Source organism: Tripterygium wilfordii, chromosome 14, assembly GCF_013401445.1.
Source record: "Tripterygium wilfordii isolate XIE 37 chromosome 14, ASM1340144v1, whole genome shotgun sequence".
In the NCBI taxonomy this organism is placed as follows: Eukaryota; Viridiplantae; Streptophyta; class Magnoliopsida; order Celastrales; family Celastraceae; genus Tripterygium; species Tripterygium wilfordii.
Window position 1 is genome coordinate 5,614,866 of NC_052245.1, and position 18,740 is coordinate 5,633,605.

Genomic DNA, 18,740 nt, shown 5'->3' on the forward strand with positions numbered 1-18,740 from the left:
CTTCTGCAAAAGTTTTTTCTCCTGGGTTATAGATTTTATTAGCGTGCAAGGTGTACCCCAATAATTCGGCATACTCTTCCATCAATGGTGATAAATCTATTGACCCAAAAGTGAAGCAACGGTATGCTGGATCCCAATACTGCATAGCCGCCTTCAGGAGAGTTACTAGCGTCTGGATAGTCAACAGATGATCAATTCTCCCAAACATACTCCTAAACGCTTTCTTTGTATTCATATCCTGCTTCTGCCAAAACTCAAACAAAGGTTCCGGTGCTCGAGTCTGGAATGAAACCTTCTTCACTGGTCTCAACGACTGATCTTCTTTCAAACTATCTCCCAACTCTTCTTGTAGCTTTTCTAACTTGTCTCTGATTTCCACTGGATCACCCAACTCCACCGTGCTTGTTCCTATGGGCTTGATCATTCTGCCAATATTATCTAGTTAGATTGCAAAGATGTGCTCTAACGTGTATGCATGATCAATGATAAAGAAAGAAAAAGAAAAACAATCATGGATATTAACCTGCACAGGCTAGGTTAGGATACAAGCAAAACAATATACGAGAGGGAATAAGTTACACCAAAAATAATGAGCATGATTAAGGCATATAACAAGAAATACGGCATAGTATGGACATGTGAAATAAATAGTTAGGGATAGAGATGCCCCCTTTTGTTCCTAAAATGGGTAATACCGCCTAAAAATGTCTGGAGGTTTAGGACCATGGCTACGGTTTATCTATGGTGCATATGGGTGGTTTAGCTAACTAATCACGAGGTCTCTGGATCAGGTGGCTTTTGCTCCATTGGATCACAAAAGCCCATCCCTTAATGTCATAAGAGGACGTCAATCCAGGAAGGTGTCTTCCCCCACCCATACAGGGAAGTGAATCCCATGAAAGTGGTAGGTCAACCTTCACTAATCACTAAGTAACCCGGGTATAGGGTTATGTGTGTGTAGTGATATGTGAATGTGTGTGTGGGGGCATACAAACCAATATCCCTAACATTTAAATTCCACAAAGCCCATATCTGATGAAGAAATCTACAACATTGAACAAATCCATCAAATTCTTCAAATTTAATATACAAATACAAATAGAAACTAACATAAAAACTATACAAGAAAAGCACAAAAATCAATCACACAGGCTCAACCCCTTTGGTATAAAAACCGAGGTCCCCAGCAGAGTCGCCAGTTGTCGCAACTGGGGTCACGACGCGGACCGGCGATGAAAGGATGAAAAATGATTTAGAGTCGCCACCAATTGATTTAAGTGCAATTGGACACTAAAAAAAAAATGGTCTACGAACCAAAAAATGGGTAAGGGGGTCTATTGAGTGTGGGGAAGGTGTTAGGCACCCCACAACTCCCTAAAAGGTTACCTAGATTGATCTATGTGCTTTTTCTTGAAAATTTATTTGTCTAATATAAATGATATTTTGATTTGAAAAGATAACGTAATTAAAACATAGGCAGGAGCTGAATGTCATCAAGTCCTCCTCCTAATTAACTTCCATTTAGTTACCATTATTTTTTTTGAGTACAAATGATATCTTAATTTGAAGAGATAACATAATTAAAGCCTAGGCAGGAGCTGAATGTCATCAAGTCCTTCTCCTAATGAACTTTAATTTAGGTATCTAGTAAATTATCATTGTGTTTAGAAATTCAAATGACACTTTAATTTGAAAAGATAACATAATTAAAGCCTAGGCAGGAGCTGAATGTCATCAAGTCCTCCTCCTAATGAACTTTAATTTAGGTATCTAGTAAATTATCATTGTGTTTAGAAATTCAAATGACACTTTAATTTGAAAAGATAACATAATTAAAGCCTAGGCAGGAGCTGAATGTCATCAAGTCCTCCTCCTAATGAACTTTAATTTAGGTATCTAGTAAATTAAATTACCATTTACATTCTGTTTAAATATGGATAGCACAACTAAAGTCTAGGCAGGAGCTGAATGTCATCAAGTCCTCCTCCTAATTGACTTTAATTTAGTATCATTAATTTGTTTTTGTGAAAAGTTGGTAAAGACATGATTGTTGAATTGATAGATTGGCAAAACTAAACCTCTAAACATGCATACTAATCATGTTAAGAACATGCATAAATATAAATTACACTACTCTATACTACATTTCCATTATTTTCACTACCCTATTACATATTTGCCTTTACAAAGATATATAAAAATAAGATAAAAATATATACAAGTAACAAATATTAAAAATACAAAATGTGGCCCACGGAGCCTGTGTGTGGCTCAAACCCAGTCCAATCTTCAAATGAACTCTCCGGTCCCAAACGAAAGTCCAGCGCGGTCCTCATCCAACCAAACAAACACAAACACAATTTTATCAAACCAAAACCATATTAAAAGATTAGCACACACAAACACAATTTTTGAGCTGTACATAGCATGGTATTTCAAACAAGTTTGGATCGAAAATTCATAGATTAAATTATCAGTCAACATGCTAGCAACTTGACATATACAAACATAACCAGCATGTTAAGAATTAACCATCACATAGCAAATAAAACCATGAAATCCTCACAACAAATTTAGCACAAAAATCGACTCAAACACAATCATAAATCATCACCAGCCAGCAGCAAGCAAAACAATGGAATTCCCATACTTAATTCGATCCAAAGAATGATTCAAATGGAAGAGGACACCTGTAAAGGTATTATTTCTTTGTATGGCATTAGGTGCCGTGCCTGGCATTAAGCAGGTGATTGCCTAAGTAAGGATGTGAGACACCGGTTTCTTAATAGATTCATTGATCAATGAATCAGTGTTACAAACTAGTGAGAATCCTTTGTCGAATTGGAATTGCATTGTAACTCTTTATTCATACCGGATAGAAACCTTTGAAATATCACTTTTGTTCCACTTGAATTTCATATTCGTGTATCCTTTTAAGTGTTGAAGAGAACTAGAAATTTGGGAATTTCTTGTGTAGATAGACGTGAGCAAAGTGAGATATCCCTCCTATGGATAATTAAACATGCAGTGCATCATGAAGCCACCACACCTTAGGGTCTCGGCTTTGAATACCTCAGCTTGCCTCACCTAAGCACACAGCCTATGGAATCAGCTCAAAACCAATTCAAACACAAGTATAATCTACAGCCAGCAACCAGCAACCAGCAACCAGCAACCAACAACCAGCAAACAATATATGATTGACAGATCGTGAACCAGCTCAACATACATCTTCTTATACCATACAGTCCACATAGATTACTCTGCTCACACAAACACAAACAGCACGCACCACACAGTCAACGCAAACCACACAAAGCAAAGCATAAACCAACAGACGAATCCGATTTAAACAGCAGCCTTACATGTGCCGATTATTGCCCTATAGGAATCCCAATAATTGCACAATCAGCATTAAGACACCAACAAGAAATAGGATCAGATTGCATTGATACATGAGTGAAGTACTACTCTGTAATTTCATCAAAATTGACTCTCTAGCTCAAATGCCATAAATCAGATATCAAAACTCAACATCGGCAAGCAAACCAATCATACCCCCAGACCATATACAACCCATATATTGAAAGCAGAGAGTAAGACTATATCGATTCAAATACAAACAGAAATTCATGTATCAAAAATCGAGCAAAGTCCACAGCAGTAAACCGCAATACAAAAATACAAACTAGAAATTACCTCCTTCCTCTCTTCTCAACTTCGTCTCTCCTCCCTTCTGATTTTTTTTTGTGTAACGACTGAGTTCGTCCGTCTCTCTATGCGGCTTTGCTATCTGTTTTCGACTGAGTTTAATCCGTGAGCCATCTTCTCTCTGATTCTGCGTTTAGTGAAGTCTTTCTCTCCCGATCTCCCTGTCGATTTCACCTCCCCTCTATCTCTTGGTTCCTCTCTGGTTCCCCTTCTTTATCTCTCACGGTTTCCTTCTCTGTTTGCTCTCTTCTCCTTCTTTTTCTTTCTCCCTTTCTCCCTTTTTTCCTCAAAAAAATCCTGCACGATTTTTTCTTTTTCTTTTCCCTCTCCCGATTTCCTTCCCCTGTTCTTGCTCTCTCTCTTTTTTGTTTTTTTTTTTTCTCCTTTTCACACCAAAACCCTCTTGTGCGGCAGCCCTCCTCTCACAAGCTTTTTTTCTCTTTTTTCTCCCCCTTAACTTCGGCTACCCTCTCCCTTTTAACTTATCTTTATTTTAAAAAAATCCCAAAATGCCCCCAAGAACCCTATTTACCTCTCATTCTCTAAAACCCTCAAGACTTACATTTTTGTCTTTTCCTTATTTTTGTGAAACCCTAATAAAGGAACCACCTTTCTCTCTTAAGGATTTTCTTTTGTTTATTATTTATTTAAATGTCCTATTTTTTAGATATTTTCTAGGGTTTAGTTATATTGGGCTTGGGTTGGAATTTTAATGGGCTTATGGTCCAAGAAATAGGCTTTAGGATTTTTTGCATGCTTATGGGTCCAAGAAACAGGCTTTGAATTTTTTGTGAGATTACGGGCTCCAGAACGGGCTTTTGAATTATTGTTATTATTATTGTATTTTTTAATTTCATTAATTAAATTTTATTTTTTTAATTTTTTATTATTATTTTTTTTTTTTTGGGCCGGACGAAAACCGGGTACTACATTGTGTATATCGATATTAAGTTTACCTCGAGACCTCATTAAGTTCTTGTTGATGCAATAATTGTACGCGATTGAAGTCAAGTTTCGCAAGCATGAGTAGAACTTCATTGTGAGACTCCACTTCTTCATAGAAGGATATGTATTCCCTTGATTTAATTCTTTGTATGGCAAAGTAAAAGGGATGTTGCAATGCAAGGGCTATATGTTTAGCAAGATAAGGCTCACATTGGCTAGCCAACAAGTCAAGTTTTGCTCTTGTGTAAGCAAGGGCTTGGTCTAAAATATCTTCACCATGAAGGCTCAAATGGGCAGCTTCATAAAGGCTTAGAATCCCATTGACATCATTAGTTAGGCTCTCTTTGAAGTTACCGTCATCGCTTTTGAATTTGTTAAACACCTCTACACATCATAATCAAATGTATTAATTTTTTTAAAACTAATCAAACTTTAGGGGATCTTGTTGCGAAATTGTGTTTCACGAAAGCAAAGTTTTGTTTACTAACCAAACGACATTTTGAACCCATGTTGTCTAAATACTCGAAGTACAAGTGCCACGGTGTATAGATCGTAGTCACGATCATCAAGGTTAAGTTGAAGATTGAAAATTAGATTCATTTGGTCTTCAATCTCACTCTTGACTTGGTATGATACACCCAAGCGACATAGTGCATCGATCAATTTCAATTTCTCCACTGGATCAGTCGTAAGGTTAATCAGCATATCTTTCACTTGCATTTTCAGCTCATCTACTTGTTCTGTGTATGACTCGAATGCCTACAAGAATGAAAATCAATCAAAAAAAATTAGAGATAGCATTAATACTTAATAGACAAAAAGAAGTGAGAAATATTATTCTTACTGAATCATTTGCGCTGAAGGAAGCAAAGTCTTCATAAACCCACACTGTTTCTGGATAATACCCCAACGGGCGAATGGTCTCCTGCTCGATAATTGCTTCCATTAGTTTGAGTTTAGGAAACGATGGATGGAGTTGTAGATCTTGTAAAGTTGTGTGTTCATCTAAAGAATTGCCAAATTTGGTTTTTATAGGCACGAGAGGACCCCATTGTGATGTGTTCAATACAGTGACTTTCCCATTAAACAATGCCGACAAACATTTTTTATATATGCAATTGGCATGTATAAAATAATCAATCAATATGGGAGTGATTGGACCTTTAATTTAAGGTCTCAATATCTTTTAATTAAAGTGTTCTAATGTTTAAGTAGTGTATTTATGTCAGTTTTAGATTAATTTTACTCTTACAAGTGTTTCCCTTTTGTTTTGTAGGAAATTGATCTAAATTGGATATTTTTAAGACTTTCTACAGTTCTGTGAATAGTGTCATCCGGACAGATGAATAATGCCGTCCGGACAGATTTGTCCAATGCTGTAAATTTCAAGTCCATATAGGAAAAGGTGTCCGGACAGCAAATTTCAAGTGCTCAGAAGCGACCTGGGAGGAAAGGTGTCCAAACATTCGTCCTAGAACATCCTAATTAAAGAATATTGGAATCTCAATTTAGAGGTTCAATCATGGAGCCATGATGATAACATCTTATTTTTCATATATTTATACCTCAATTTGCACTTACTTTTGTATCTATTTGTTGAACTAATGATGGATATTACGATACTTTTCTTGGTTTTGGTTTTCAAGAACATTAAAGAGAAAAGTGAAGAAAAGTGACAAGATAGAGGTTACCAAGTTGGTTGTTTGGGCTTTAGCCCTTTAGAGCAGTGGCGGATCCAATGCAAGCGCACCCTTATTTTTGATCAAAAATGAAGTATTGAATAGGTTAGAGGAAAATTAACTATCAACATGGATAATAATTGAAGTTAACATGCCAAAAGAATTGGGTAGAATTGGTGGTGATGGTGGAATTAGAGGCCATAGTGTCATTTATTTGATTGACCTCTATCTATTGTGTTTACTTGCTTACGTATTATTTTATTTTCTGACATTTCTCGCAGAATAAGACTTCATTCGAAAGATTATGCTATAATAATTAACACAGTAATAAGTACTAAATAGACATAAACCTAACCCCTCTTTGAAAAGTTGTTATGATTCATAAGTTATTAATGCATGCATGTTTTGACTTTTGATTGGAAGTGATGTAACATAGACGAGGTTCTGTTTATTGATGCAGCGACAACTGATATGATGGTCGAACGATAAATATTGCCTTCACGTTGAAAAATCTTGTGATGACCCTTCTCGGAAGGTTCTGTGAAATGACTAATTAGTATCAATTACCAAAATTTTTGTTAAAATCCCCAAGGTGTATTTATTATTAAAAATAAATATTAAATAGTAAACTAACATGACTACAGCAAAAAAGTCCGTCGGCAACTAAAAGGTTACAATAATCCAATAAACTCCAAAACCCAACAATTCACAACCCAAAAAGAGACCATGACTCTGTTTGGCAGAGCGGAAATCTTGATTTTCAATGCTAGCGGAAATGCTGTGAAAAATATGCTGAGCTGAGTTTAAAGCTGTGAAATATGCTGTGAGGTGTTTGGTGAACTAAAAACTGATGTAGTGGAAAAACTGTTGAAATAAAGTATTATAATATTAGTTTTTTTATATTAAACTTAATCTAATAAATATAATTTTGACTAAAATTAATTTTAAGTATTAATTAATAAATATTTTTAATTATTAATTAATAAAATATTAATATTTCTTTATTTTAAGTATTATAACTGTTAAAATATTTTATAGTATTATAACTGTTAAAATATTTTAAGTATTAAAATTATTTTAATACGTAATCTAATAAATATAATTTTTATTAAAATTTAATAAATATAATTTATTTTAAAAAAAATTAATTATATTAGAAAACTATATATATAATATTATAATATTAATTAGAAAACTGTATATATATTATTAAAATTGTGGGGCCCACATTAATTATTATAAAAACTTAAAACATAATCATTACGTGGGCCCCACAATTAGAAAAAAAAAAAAAAAAAGAGAGTAGGCGGATCCTCCTACAGAAGCTCCTAAATGGAGCTTCTTATATTGTAGCGGAACTGCTGCAAAATGTGCAGCGGTTCTGCTACAACTGTTGCACCGTTTGGTGCAGCGGATCTGCTGCACCAAACAGGCAGCATATATAGAGAATTTTAGTCAATGTACAATACCATTATTTATTTATTTTGTTACACCAAATTTGATGTGTAATGGGGACCTAACAAGTTAGGGTCTTTACCATGACCTATTTTGGTAAACAATATTGACTGTAGCATATATGGTAGTAACAGAAATGTTAGACAATAATAGTAGCTAATATGCTGATTGAATGGTTGGTAGTGTTTAACATTGATGTTGTGTAATATTTTGTGACAAATTATGTGCAGGGGTACTATACATTTTAGTTGTAACTGACGCATATAAATGTAAATAAATAAAAATTAATTTAGAAAATAAAGATAATTAATTAAAATATTTATAAATAGTAAGAAAACATGAGTGACATATTCTTTTGTCGTACAATTAATATAAATATATCCAAATAAGTTCGTACATTTTTGCATAAATTAAAATGGGGATATGAGAGATATAAGGTGTCAGGGGTAAAATGAGAATAACAATTAAGTATTGAGGTCATAATGGTCAAAACGAATTAAAATTACAGGTCCTTAGATTGCTAATCTTCATCTAACCAAATGACCTTAGATTTGGATTTACATTTGTGTCCAGCGGCAGCGGCTTTGGTGGGGCGAAGATAGCAGTCGGCCGAAAACTCTTTGACATTCTGTTTTGCAGGGATCTATGAAATGACAAAATTAGGGTCAACTATCAAAAATTTTACCTAAATTCTCAATGTGTATTTATTATTAGAAATAAATACTGACCACCGCAAACAGTCAGTCAACAACAACAAGTCTACAACAATTCAACAAACTTCACAGTCCAACAATCCACAATCACAAACCCAATAAACTCCACACCAATCCAATCACCAGACTCCTTAACATTCCATAGCCACAAACCATATTGATGCATAAATTTTGTATAAAATTCACATGCACCCAAAACAATCCAAAAACTAGTTTGGAAAATATTTTATTTACTAAAATATTATGCAACACTCTTTGAAGAATTTTACTCACACCAAAACACTTTTATTTGATTTAAATTCTTTTTAAATAATTTTTTAACTAAATCAATACAAAATAAATATTTAACCATTTTGTAAACATGTAAAAAAAATTTAAAATAAATATTTTTTATTTAAAAAGTTCCATGTGAGCGGTTTAGGGAATCTTTGGCATTTAGTGGGTTCCTTCGTCATCAAGAGAGGAATCTCTGACATTTCTCGCAGAATAAACCTTGATTCGAAAGATTATGCTATAATAATTAATACAATAATAAGTACTAAATAGACATAAATCTAACCCCTCTTTGAAAAGTTGTAATGATTCATAAGTTATTAATGCATTCATGTTTTGACTTTTGATTGGAAGTGATGTAACAGAGATGAGGTTTTGTTTGTTGAAGATTTAATAATTACAGGTCCTTTATATTGCTAATCATCATCTAATAAAGCAAACGACCTTATATTTGGATTTATGTATTGGTGCAGCGACAACTAATATGATGGTCGAACGATGAATGTTGCCTTCACGTTGAAAAATCTTGTGATGACCCTTCTCGGAAGGGTCTGTGAAATGACTAATTAGCATCGATTACCAAAATTTTTGTTAAAATCCCCAAGGTGTATTTATTATTAAAAATAAATATTAAATAGTAAACTAGTATGACTACCGCAAAAAAGTCCATCGACAACTAAAAGGTTACAATAATCCAATAAACTTCAAAACCCAACAATTCAGAACCCAAAAAGAGACCATATATAGAGAATTTTAGTCAATGTACAATACCATTATTTATTTATTTTGTTACACCAAATTTGATGTGTAATTGGGACCTAACAATTTAGGGTCTTTACCATGACCTATTTTGGTAAACAATATTGACTGTAGCATATATGCTACCATATATGGTAGTAACAGAAATGTTAGACAATAATAGTAGCTAATATGCTGATTGAATGGTTGGTAGTGTTTGGTTAAACTTTTGCAGGTAACATTGATGTTGTGTAATATTTTGTGAAAAATTATGTGCAGGGGTGCTATGCATTTTAGTTGTAACTGAAGCATATAAATGTAAATAAATAAAAATTAATTTAGAAAATAAAGATAATTAATTAAAATATTTATAAATAGTTAGAAAACATGAGTTACAAATTCTTTTGTCTTACAATTAATATAGATATATCCAAATAAGTTCATACATTTTTGCATCAATTAAAATGGGGATATGAGAGATATAAGGTGTCAGGGGTAAAATGAGAATAACAAATTAAGTATTGAGGTCATAATGGTCAAAACAAACCGTAATGCTACTAAAATTGTTGAAAATGGTAACATTTTCAAAAGGCTTTAAAATGCTCCCAAATTTGTCTAGGTTTTGCTGCTAAAAAATGCTTATTTGACAACCACAAAACATTTTATGCCAGAGGCAACCGTAAATACTTATAAAAATTGTTTACCAAAATGAGCCTGTGTGGAGCTGTTTAGGGGAATCTCTAGCATATGATGGGCTCGCTCGCCTCCAAAACAGGAATCTTTGGCAATTCCGATAGAATAAAACTTCATTTCCAAGATTATGCTAAAACAAAGACTATAATACTAAGTACTAAATAGACATAAACCTAATCCCTTTTGAAAAGCTGTTATAATTTATTAATGCATTCATGTTTTGATTGGAAGTGATGTAACAGAGAGACCAGGTTCTGTTTATTGACGATTTAACAATTACAGGTCCTTAGATTGCTAATTTTCATCTAACCAAATGACCCTAGATTTGGATTTACATTTGTGTGCAGCTGCAGCGGCTTTGGTGGGACGAAGATAGCAGTCGGCCGAAAACTCTATAACATTCTGTTTTGTAGGGATCTATGAAATGGCAAAATTAAGCTCGACTATCAAAAATTTTGCCAAATTCTCAATGTGTATTTATTATTAGAAATAAATACTGACCACCGCAAACAGCCAGTCAACAACAACAAGTCTACAACAATTCAACAAACTTCATAGTCCAACAATCCACAATCACAAACCCAATAAACTCCACACCAATCCTCGCCAAACTCCTTAACAATCCGCAGCCACAAACCATATTGATGCATAAATTTTGTACAAAATTCACATGCGCCCAAAACAATCCAAAAACTAGTTTGGAAAATATTTTATTTACTAAAATATTATGCTATACTCTATGAAGAATTTTACTCACACCAAAACACTTTAATTTGGTTTAAATTCTTTTTAAATAATTTTTTAACTAAATCAACACAAAATAAATATTTAACCATTTTGTAAACATGTAAAAAAATTTTAAAATAAATATTTTTTATTTAAAAAGTTCCATGTGAGCGGTTTAGGGAATCTTTGGCATTTAGTGGGTTCCTTCATCACCAAGAGAGGAATCTCTGACATTTCTCGCAGAATAAGCCTTGATTCGAAAGATTATACTATAATAATTAATACAGTAATAAGTATTAAGTAGACATAAACCTAACCCCTCTTTGAAAAGTTGTAATGATTCATAAGTTATTAATGCATGCATGTTTTGACTTTTGATTGGAAGTGATGTAACAGAGATGAGGTTCTGTTTGTTGAAGATTTAATAATTACAGGTCCTTTAGATTGCTAATCATCATCTAATAAAGCAAACGACCTTATATTTGGATTTATGTATTGGTGCAGTGACAACTGATATGATGGTCGAATGATGAATATTGCCTTCACGCTGAAAAATCTTGTGATGACCCTTCTCGGAAGGGTCTGTGAAATGACTAATTAGTATCGATTACCAAAATTTTTGTTACAATCCCCAAGGTGTATTTATTATTAAAAATAAATATTAAATAGTAAACTAGCATGACTACCGCAAAAAAGTCCATCGGCAACTAAAAGGTTACAATAATCCAATAAACTCCAAAACCCAACAATTCACAACCCAAAAAGAGACCATATATAGAGAATTTTAGTCAATGTACAATACCATTATTTATTTATTTTGTTACACCAAATTTGATGTGTAATTGAGACCTAACAAGTTAGGGTCTTTACCATGACCTATTTTGGTAAACAATATTGACTGTAGCATATATGCTACCATATATGATAGTAACAGAAATGTTAGACAATAATAGTAGCTAATATGCTGATTGAATGGTAGGTAGTGTTTGGTTAAACTTTTGCAGGTTACATTGATGTTGTGTAATATTTTGTGACAAATTATGTGCAGGGGTGCTATGCATTTTAGTTGTAACTGACGCATATAAATGTAAATAGATAAAAATTAATTTAGGAAATAAAGATAATTAATTAAAATATTTATAAATAGTTAGAAAACATGAGTTACATATTCTTTTGTCTTACAATTAATATAAATATATCCAAATAAGTTCGTACATTTTTGCATACATTAAAATGGGGATATGAGAGAGATAAGGTGCCAGGGGTAAAATGAGAATAACAATTAAGTATGAAGGTCATAATGGTCAAAACGAACCGAAATGCTACTAAAATTGTTCAAAATGGTAACATTCTCAAAAGGCTTTAAAATGCTCTCAAAATTGTCTAGGTTTTGCTGCTCAAAAATGCTTCTTTGATATGTCAGAGGCAAACATAATTACTTATAAAAATTGTTTACCAAAATGAGCCTGTGTGGAGCTGTTTAGATGAATCTCTAGCATCTGATGGGCTCGCTCGCCTCCAAAACAGGAATCTCTGGCAATTTCGGTAGAATAAAACTTCATTTCCAAGATTATGCTAAAACAAAGAACATAATACTAAATACTAAATAGACATAAACCTAATCCCTTTTGAAAGGCTGTTATAATTTATTAATGCATTCATGTTTTGATTTGAAGTGATGTAACAGAGAGACCAGGTTCTGTTTATTGATGATTTAACAATTACAGGTCCTTAGATTGCTAATTTTCATCTAACCAAATGACCGTAGATTTGTATTTACATTTGTGTGCAACGGCAGCGGCTTTGGTGGGGCGAAGATAGCAGTCGGCCGAAAACTCTTTAACATTCTGTTTTGCAGGGATCTATGAAATGGCAAAATTAGGCTCGACTATCAAAAATTTTGCCAAAATTCTCAATGTGTATTTATTATTAGAAATAAATACTGACCACCGCAAACAGCCAGTCAACAACAAGAAGTCTACAACAATTCAACAAACTTCACAGTCCAACAATCGGACAGATTCCAACAGAGCTTTTTCAATTACAGAAGCCTAACTCTTTGGCCTTTCATGACAATATGCTAAATGGATCAATACCTATATGTATTGATAATCTGTCTAGTCTGATATTCTTGTGGAGCTTACTTATATTCAAAATCTTTTAGTGGCTCCCTTTCTTCAGAAGTCAGAAGTTTGAAGGTCCTCGTAATATTCCTAGTAGCATTGGGGGATTGAAAGATCTCACTTTCCTCTCACTTGCAGATAATGTTTTTGATGGTGAAATTCCAAAATCATTTGTAAAGTTGTATTCTATTTAGTATTCTTAGAAATTTAACTTTCGTAGACGAAATAAAATTTGGAAAAACTTTCATATTTTAATGTCTCTTTCAAAAAGTTACAAGGAGAAATTCCAAAGTCTAGACAGACTGTTTGCAAACTTCTCAGCTCAATCGTTTGTATCCAACAATGGGCTTTGTGGCTTACCCCGATTTCAAGTCCCACGATGCAAAGCTATCATAACAAAAAGATCCAAGCCAGTTTTATTCAAATGCATTCTCCCTGTAATAGTTTCTTGTGCAATATTGGTGGTGCCTGTTATAATCATTCTTCTAAGATGCCGAAAGAAGAAACCCCAAATTTGCCAACACAATACAATCTAATCCTCTTGCAACGTGGAGAAGAATTTCATATCTGGAATTTCAACAGGCAACAAATGGATTTAGTGAGGCCAACTTACTTGGCACTGGAAGTTTTGACTTTATTTATAAGGGAATACTTTCTGATGGAAAGAAAATTGTGATAAAGGTGTTCAATTTGCAATTAGAGGGAGTTTTTATGAACTTTGAAGCCTAGTGTGAAATGATGTGTAACTGATGAATACCTGCCACACAGGATGGGGGCCCAAGTCTAGCATCACAAGTTTGGGCCTAACTCTCTATTGAAAACCCAAGTTGACAATAGGAGGTTTGTCCTCCCTTATAAGTTAGACTCCAAATCCACCATATTTCGATGTGGGATTCTCATCAGTAACGTTCGACATGAAATCTTGTAAAGATTAGCAAAACAACATGGATTTCAAATCCTTGGTATTGGAGCTCATGCCTAATAATGGAAGCCTACACAAATGGTTGTATTCTCACAACTATTTCTTGGATGTAGTCCAAAGGATAAACATAATGGAAGATGTTACCTCTGCATTGGAATATCTACACCAAGGCTATTCAACACCAATTGCTCATTGTGCTATAAAACCCATCAACATCCCACTAGATGAAGATATGGAGGCACATGTTGGTGACTTTGGGATTGCCAAACTCTTGGGTGAAGGAAAAACTATGAGACAAACAATGACATTGACAACCATTGGATACATGACTCCAGGTGATAACACTTAATAAATTTCACCATTTATTCTTAGTTCATTTAATTTTCTATAACTTGATTCATTCCTTAGAGAGTATAGTGGTATAATCTTGATATGACTAACAATTTCAATATTTTCAGAGTATGGATAGGAGGGAATTCTTCCTACAAGATGTGATGTCTTTGCTTTTGGTATTCTATTGATAGAAACATTCACAAGAGAGAAACCTACTGATGAAATATTTGATGCAGAAATAAATTTAAAAAGTTGGATGAAAGAGTTAGCACATGCACTAACTGAAGTTGTTGCTGCCAATTTGTTGAAGAGAGAGGACATACATTTTGTTACTAAATTTAATTGTATTTCATCTGCTATGGAATTGGCTTTGGTTTGCATAGAAAATTTACCAAAAAATCGGATAAACATGAATGATGTCTTGACAATGTAGTTGCCAAAAATGGTGTGACCCCACTCAGTCATGTAATGACAAATCAAGTTGGACAATCTGAGTCCACAGACTTGACCATTACAGTTATGCCCAACCTAAGGCCCACTGTGAGGCCCATATATGATCTTTACATCATCGTTAAGTAATGTAGTAGTCATCTGACACCATATCTGACACTTGCAGCTAAATGTCTTTTAGGTCATTTACTTTGTTATGTTTACCGTAATCGTTTCCCAAAGCAGGAACTAGGTTACAAGATGTCTTTATTATATTGGCGCCCGTGTAGAGACACCAATATAGTAAGGGCGCTGGCACGTACAAACGCCACTTCGTGGACTACTTTTCCTGTAAAGTAGTTTCAACCAATACAGCTTACAATCGACATTTATGGATGTGACAGACTCGTATCCCTAGGTATGACATTCTTTCATGTAAATATCTATTCATTGATATCGCCTACTATTCCATCCATACTTCAATCGACACTTGTCGTATTCGTTTCATATTGGAACCTTATCTCATTATTTACCTGTCAACCCTGACACAACCGAGATAATGGACTTTTGTACATCCACTTTATACAATTTGATCCAATGGAATACGGAAAGTAACACACAATTCCCGAGGTTGATCCTCATTCTCTTATAAATACCCCCTTCCTACCATGTGCGGGGGATTGAAACATTTTAGACTAAAAAGAAAGAACCGTACTTCCCAAACCCTCACAAAATACACTCAGACAAAACATAGAAACCATAGCTGGTCTTCCATCTCCGATAAATACTGACTTGATCGTCGGAGCCTCCACGATCGGCCCCATCCAAACCGGTTGAGGAGCTTTCACGATTGTTCTTGTTGTGACGTTTGCAGGATTTGAAGTTAGAGACGGACCCCACAGAGATAAAAGTTGACCCTTCAACGATTGTAGCAATTTGCCCCTACAATTTGGCGCGCCAAATAGGGGGACTTTTGCAAGCATTTGATCAAAAAGATTTCGCGACAAGCTCCAATTATGGTTGATGCCAACAAGGCCACTAATAAACAACTGATGGAATTCATGCAAGCTATGAGAGAAGACATCTCTAAGAATAAAGAGCAGATGGATGCGCGGTTAGAGTCAATGGTTAACGATAATGCAGCGCTCCGTGAAGAGATGTTACAGCTTAGAAATCAAAATACTTCGCAAGGTCATGATCCTGCGTCAGTCCAAATTCCATCTTTCCCCCACCTTGAACAAACACCACATAGAAATCTTTTGGCCTACCCTTTAAATACCCAGTTCGTTCCTGGGACCACCCCCTGGGGATATGATATTTCTACTTCACGGGTAAAATTCCGGCGACGGAAGAGATCCAGCAAAATGTTGATAGGGATTCTCTCGTAGATTTGATAAATTCTCCAAGAAATAGGCCTAACAGCCACCACGCTTTCCTACCGCACCTTTCACAGGACCCACTATAGCTTCTGTTGCTCAGGCAGCCATGGCCAAGCAGATTATTGAGTTGAGGGGAGACATAGACAAGTTAACTAAAGCACCTCCCGCCTTGGCCAAAATTAACGCTAATTGCTATATGGGGTCGTCGTTTGTGGATAGCATATACCAAACGAATTTGCCACATAGGTTCAGTGTACCAAGCATGAAATTGTACAATGGAACTGACGACCCCGAGGATCATGTGGCCCATTACAAATTGAAGATGGGTGAGATCGCCACACCGTATGGGATGCATAAGACGTGCATGTGTAAAGGGTTCGGATCAACTCTTACTGGTCCTGCTCTGCGTTGATACATTAACTTACCCAACGACAGTATCGCTTCTTTCGAGAAGCTAATAGAGACGTTTATGATACAGTTCTCAAGTAGTCGCAAGATCCATAAGTGTTCTGATGACTTATACCGACTGCCACAGCGAGTGGGAGAATCCCTCCGTGATTTCTTGGCTAGGTTCAACACGGAGAAGGTATCTATACCTTACTGCGATCCAGGGACTGCTATACAAGCACTTCGGAGTTGTCTACTCCCAGATGAGCAATTTTACGAAGAACTCACAAAGTATAACATAAGGAGTTATGAAGAAGCTCTTGTTAAAGCCACTGTGTTTGTTCGATGGGAGGAGGATGCGAGGAGAAAATCATCCAATCCTCATAAAGAAGAGAAGCGCGAAGATAAGCGCATGAAAAAGGAGCAATCCACCGTTGGCCAGCCTAGCAATAACTGGCGCTCCCATAAGTTGGGACCATCACATTATACGAAGAATTGCCCGGAGTATCCCCTTCGGATACATCAAGTCGAGGCTGTGCAAGTCTTGAAGAAGATGGGCAATGAGGTGACGTGGCAACCCAAAAAGGAAACTGAAGGGTGGAAAGACCCTAAGAAGTGGTGTGATTTTCATCAAGATATTGGGCACACCACTCCTGAATGCAGAGGCCTCACGTATGAGGTGGATTACCTGCTGAAAAAAGGTCATTTGAGGGAATTACTATCTGAAGCGAGGTAGAGCTATTTGGGAAAGAGGAAAGTTGATGACCCAGAGGCGTTACCACCGCCACCATTAGCCACTCAAACTTACTGTGTAATCTCTGGAGGGTCAGAGATTAGAAGACTTTCTCATACCTCTGCCAAGAAGCATGAGAAAGAAGCGGCGACCCCAGCCGCCAAAATGGCACAGTCTATAGGGACTTTCACTAACCAAATAATGGTCTTCGTTGATGACGAGGCTACCCAGCTTTTACATCCGCACCATGATGCTTTGGTGTTTATGCTTCAGGTTGCTAACATTAATCTGAAGCAAATCTTAATTGACAACGGAAGTTCAGCCAATGTATTATTTTTGGCTACGTATAAAGGGATGGGTCTAGATGAAACCCTAATATTGCGGAAGTCAACAACGCTTATTGGGTTCAATGGTGAGGTGAGTCATTCGCTGGGTGAAGTTACCTTATCAATCTATGCTCCAGGATTGAACAAGCAGACTAGGTTATTGATTGTGGATTCGCCTTCTGCTTATAATGCTATTCTAGGACGCCCTTGGTTGCACGCTATATGGGTTGTACCCTCTACTTATCACCAAGTCCTACATTATCCTACCAATAATGGCGTTAGGGAAATCTTGGGGGATCAGCACTCTTCTAGAAGTCGCTACAAAACCACCATGAGGAGCAAGAACGAGTCCTCATAGCAGCTACAGAACTAGGTTCCCGGTCTGGAGCCAGATGAACCAGGGATGGAAAAGCTTGAGGAAGTACAGATCCACCCTGACTTTCCAGATCACAAAGTCCTGATTGGAGTGCAGCTACCCGTTCATCTAAGAGAAAGATTGATCGAGTTCTTGTCACGGCATAACGATTGTTTTGCATGGAGCCATACAGATATGACTGGGATAGACCCTGAGGTCGTAATGCATCAGCTCAAAGTTAATCCTGAATATCCTCTCGTTAAGCAGAAGAGAAGGAAATTTGCTCCTGAACGGAACATGGTGATTAACGAAGAAGTGCAGAAGTTGTTAGACAATGGGTCTGTAGTGGAGGTACAGTACCCTGACTGGTTAGCCAATGTAGTTGTTGTGAAAAAGAAGAATGGCAAGTGGAGAGTTTGCATCGATTTCATAGACTTGAACAAAGCTTGCCCGAAAGATCTATTCCCGTTGCCCCATATCGACATGATGGTCGACGCGACTGTTGGACACAAATTGCTGAGTTTTATGGATGCTTTTTCTGGATACAATCAGATTTTGATGCACCAAGAGGATCAGGGGAAGACGACCTTCATAACTAAAAGGGGAATCTATTGCTATAAGGTGATGCCCCTCGGATTGAAAAATGCCGGAGCCACGTACCAGCGACTGGTGAACAAAATGTTCTCAAAATATCTTGGGGACACTATGGAGGTATACATCGACAACATGTTGGTAAAATCATTGGTTGCTGACCAATATCTCGAACATCTCCAACAAGCATTTGATCTGCTGATCAAGTATAATATAAAGTTGAATCCCA

At 35.8% G+C, this 18,740-nt stretch overlaps 2 protein-coding genes across 2 annotated transcripts; one reads left to right on the forward strand and one right to left on the reverse strand.

Annotated features, from left to right (window-relative positions):
- Positions 1 to 4,815: 4,815 nt before the first annotated feature.
- On the reverse strand, positions 4,816 to 5,658 carry LOC120015772 (casbene synthase, chloroplastic-like). Its single transcript, XM_038868321.1, has 2 exons — positions 5,501 to 5,658; positions 4,816 to 5,415 (listed from the first exon to the last, which is right to left on the reverse strand). The coding sequence occupies exons 1-2, from the start codon at positions 5,600 to 5,602 to the stop codon at positions 5,140 to 5,142; spliced, it is 378 nt and encodes a 125-aa protein (XP_038724249.1). The 5' UTR covers positions 5,603 to 5,658; the 3' UTR covers positions 4,816 to 5,139.
- Positions 5,659 to 16,588: 10,930 nt separating this feature from the next.
- Positions 16,589 to 17,923, forward strand: LOC120014155. The gene is made up of 2 exons (XM_038866077.1): positions 16,589 to 17,185; positions 17,243 to 17,923. Exons 1-2 carry the CDS (start codon positions 16,589 to 16,591, stop codon positions 17,921 to 17,923), a joined length of 1,278 nt encoding a protein of 425 aa, XP_038722005.1.
- Positions 17,924 to 18,740: the final 817 nt, after the last annotated feature.

Coding starts and splice junctions, on each gene's coding strand:
- LOC120015772 (XM_038868321.1), bottom strand. CDS start 5,602: ATGGAAGCAATTATCGAGCAGGAGACCATTCGCCCGTTGGGGTATTAT. Junction 5,416..5,500: donor CCTTCAGCGCAAATGATTCA/GTAAGAATAATA, acceptor TCATTCTTGTAG/GCATTCGAGTCATACACAGA.
- LOC120014155 (XM_038866077.1), top strand. CDS start 16,589: ATGATACAGTTCTCAAGTAGTCGCAAGATCCATAAGTGTTCTGATGAC. Junction 17,186..17,242: donor GCAGAGGCCTCACGTATGAG/GTGGATTACCTG, acceptor GAAGCGAGGTAG/AGCTATTTGGGAAAGAGGAA.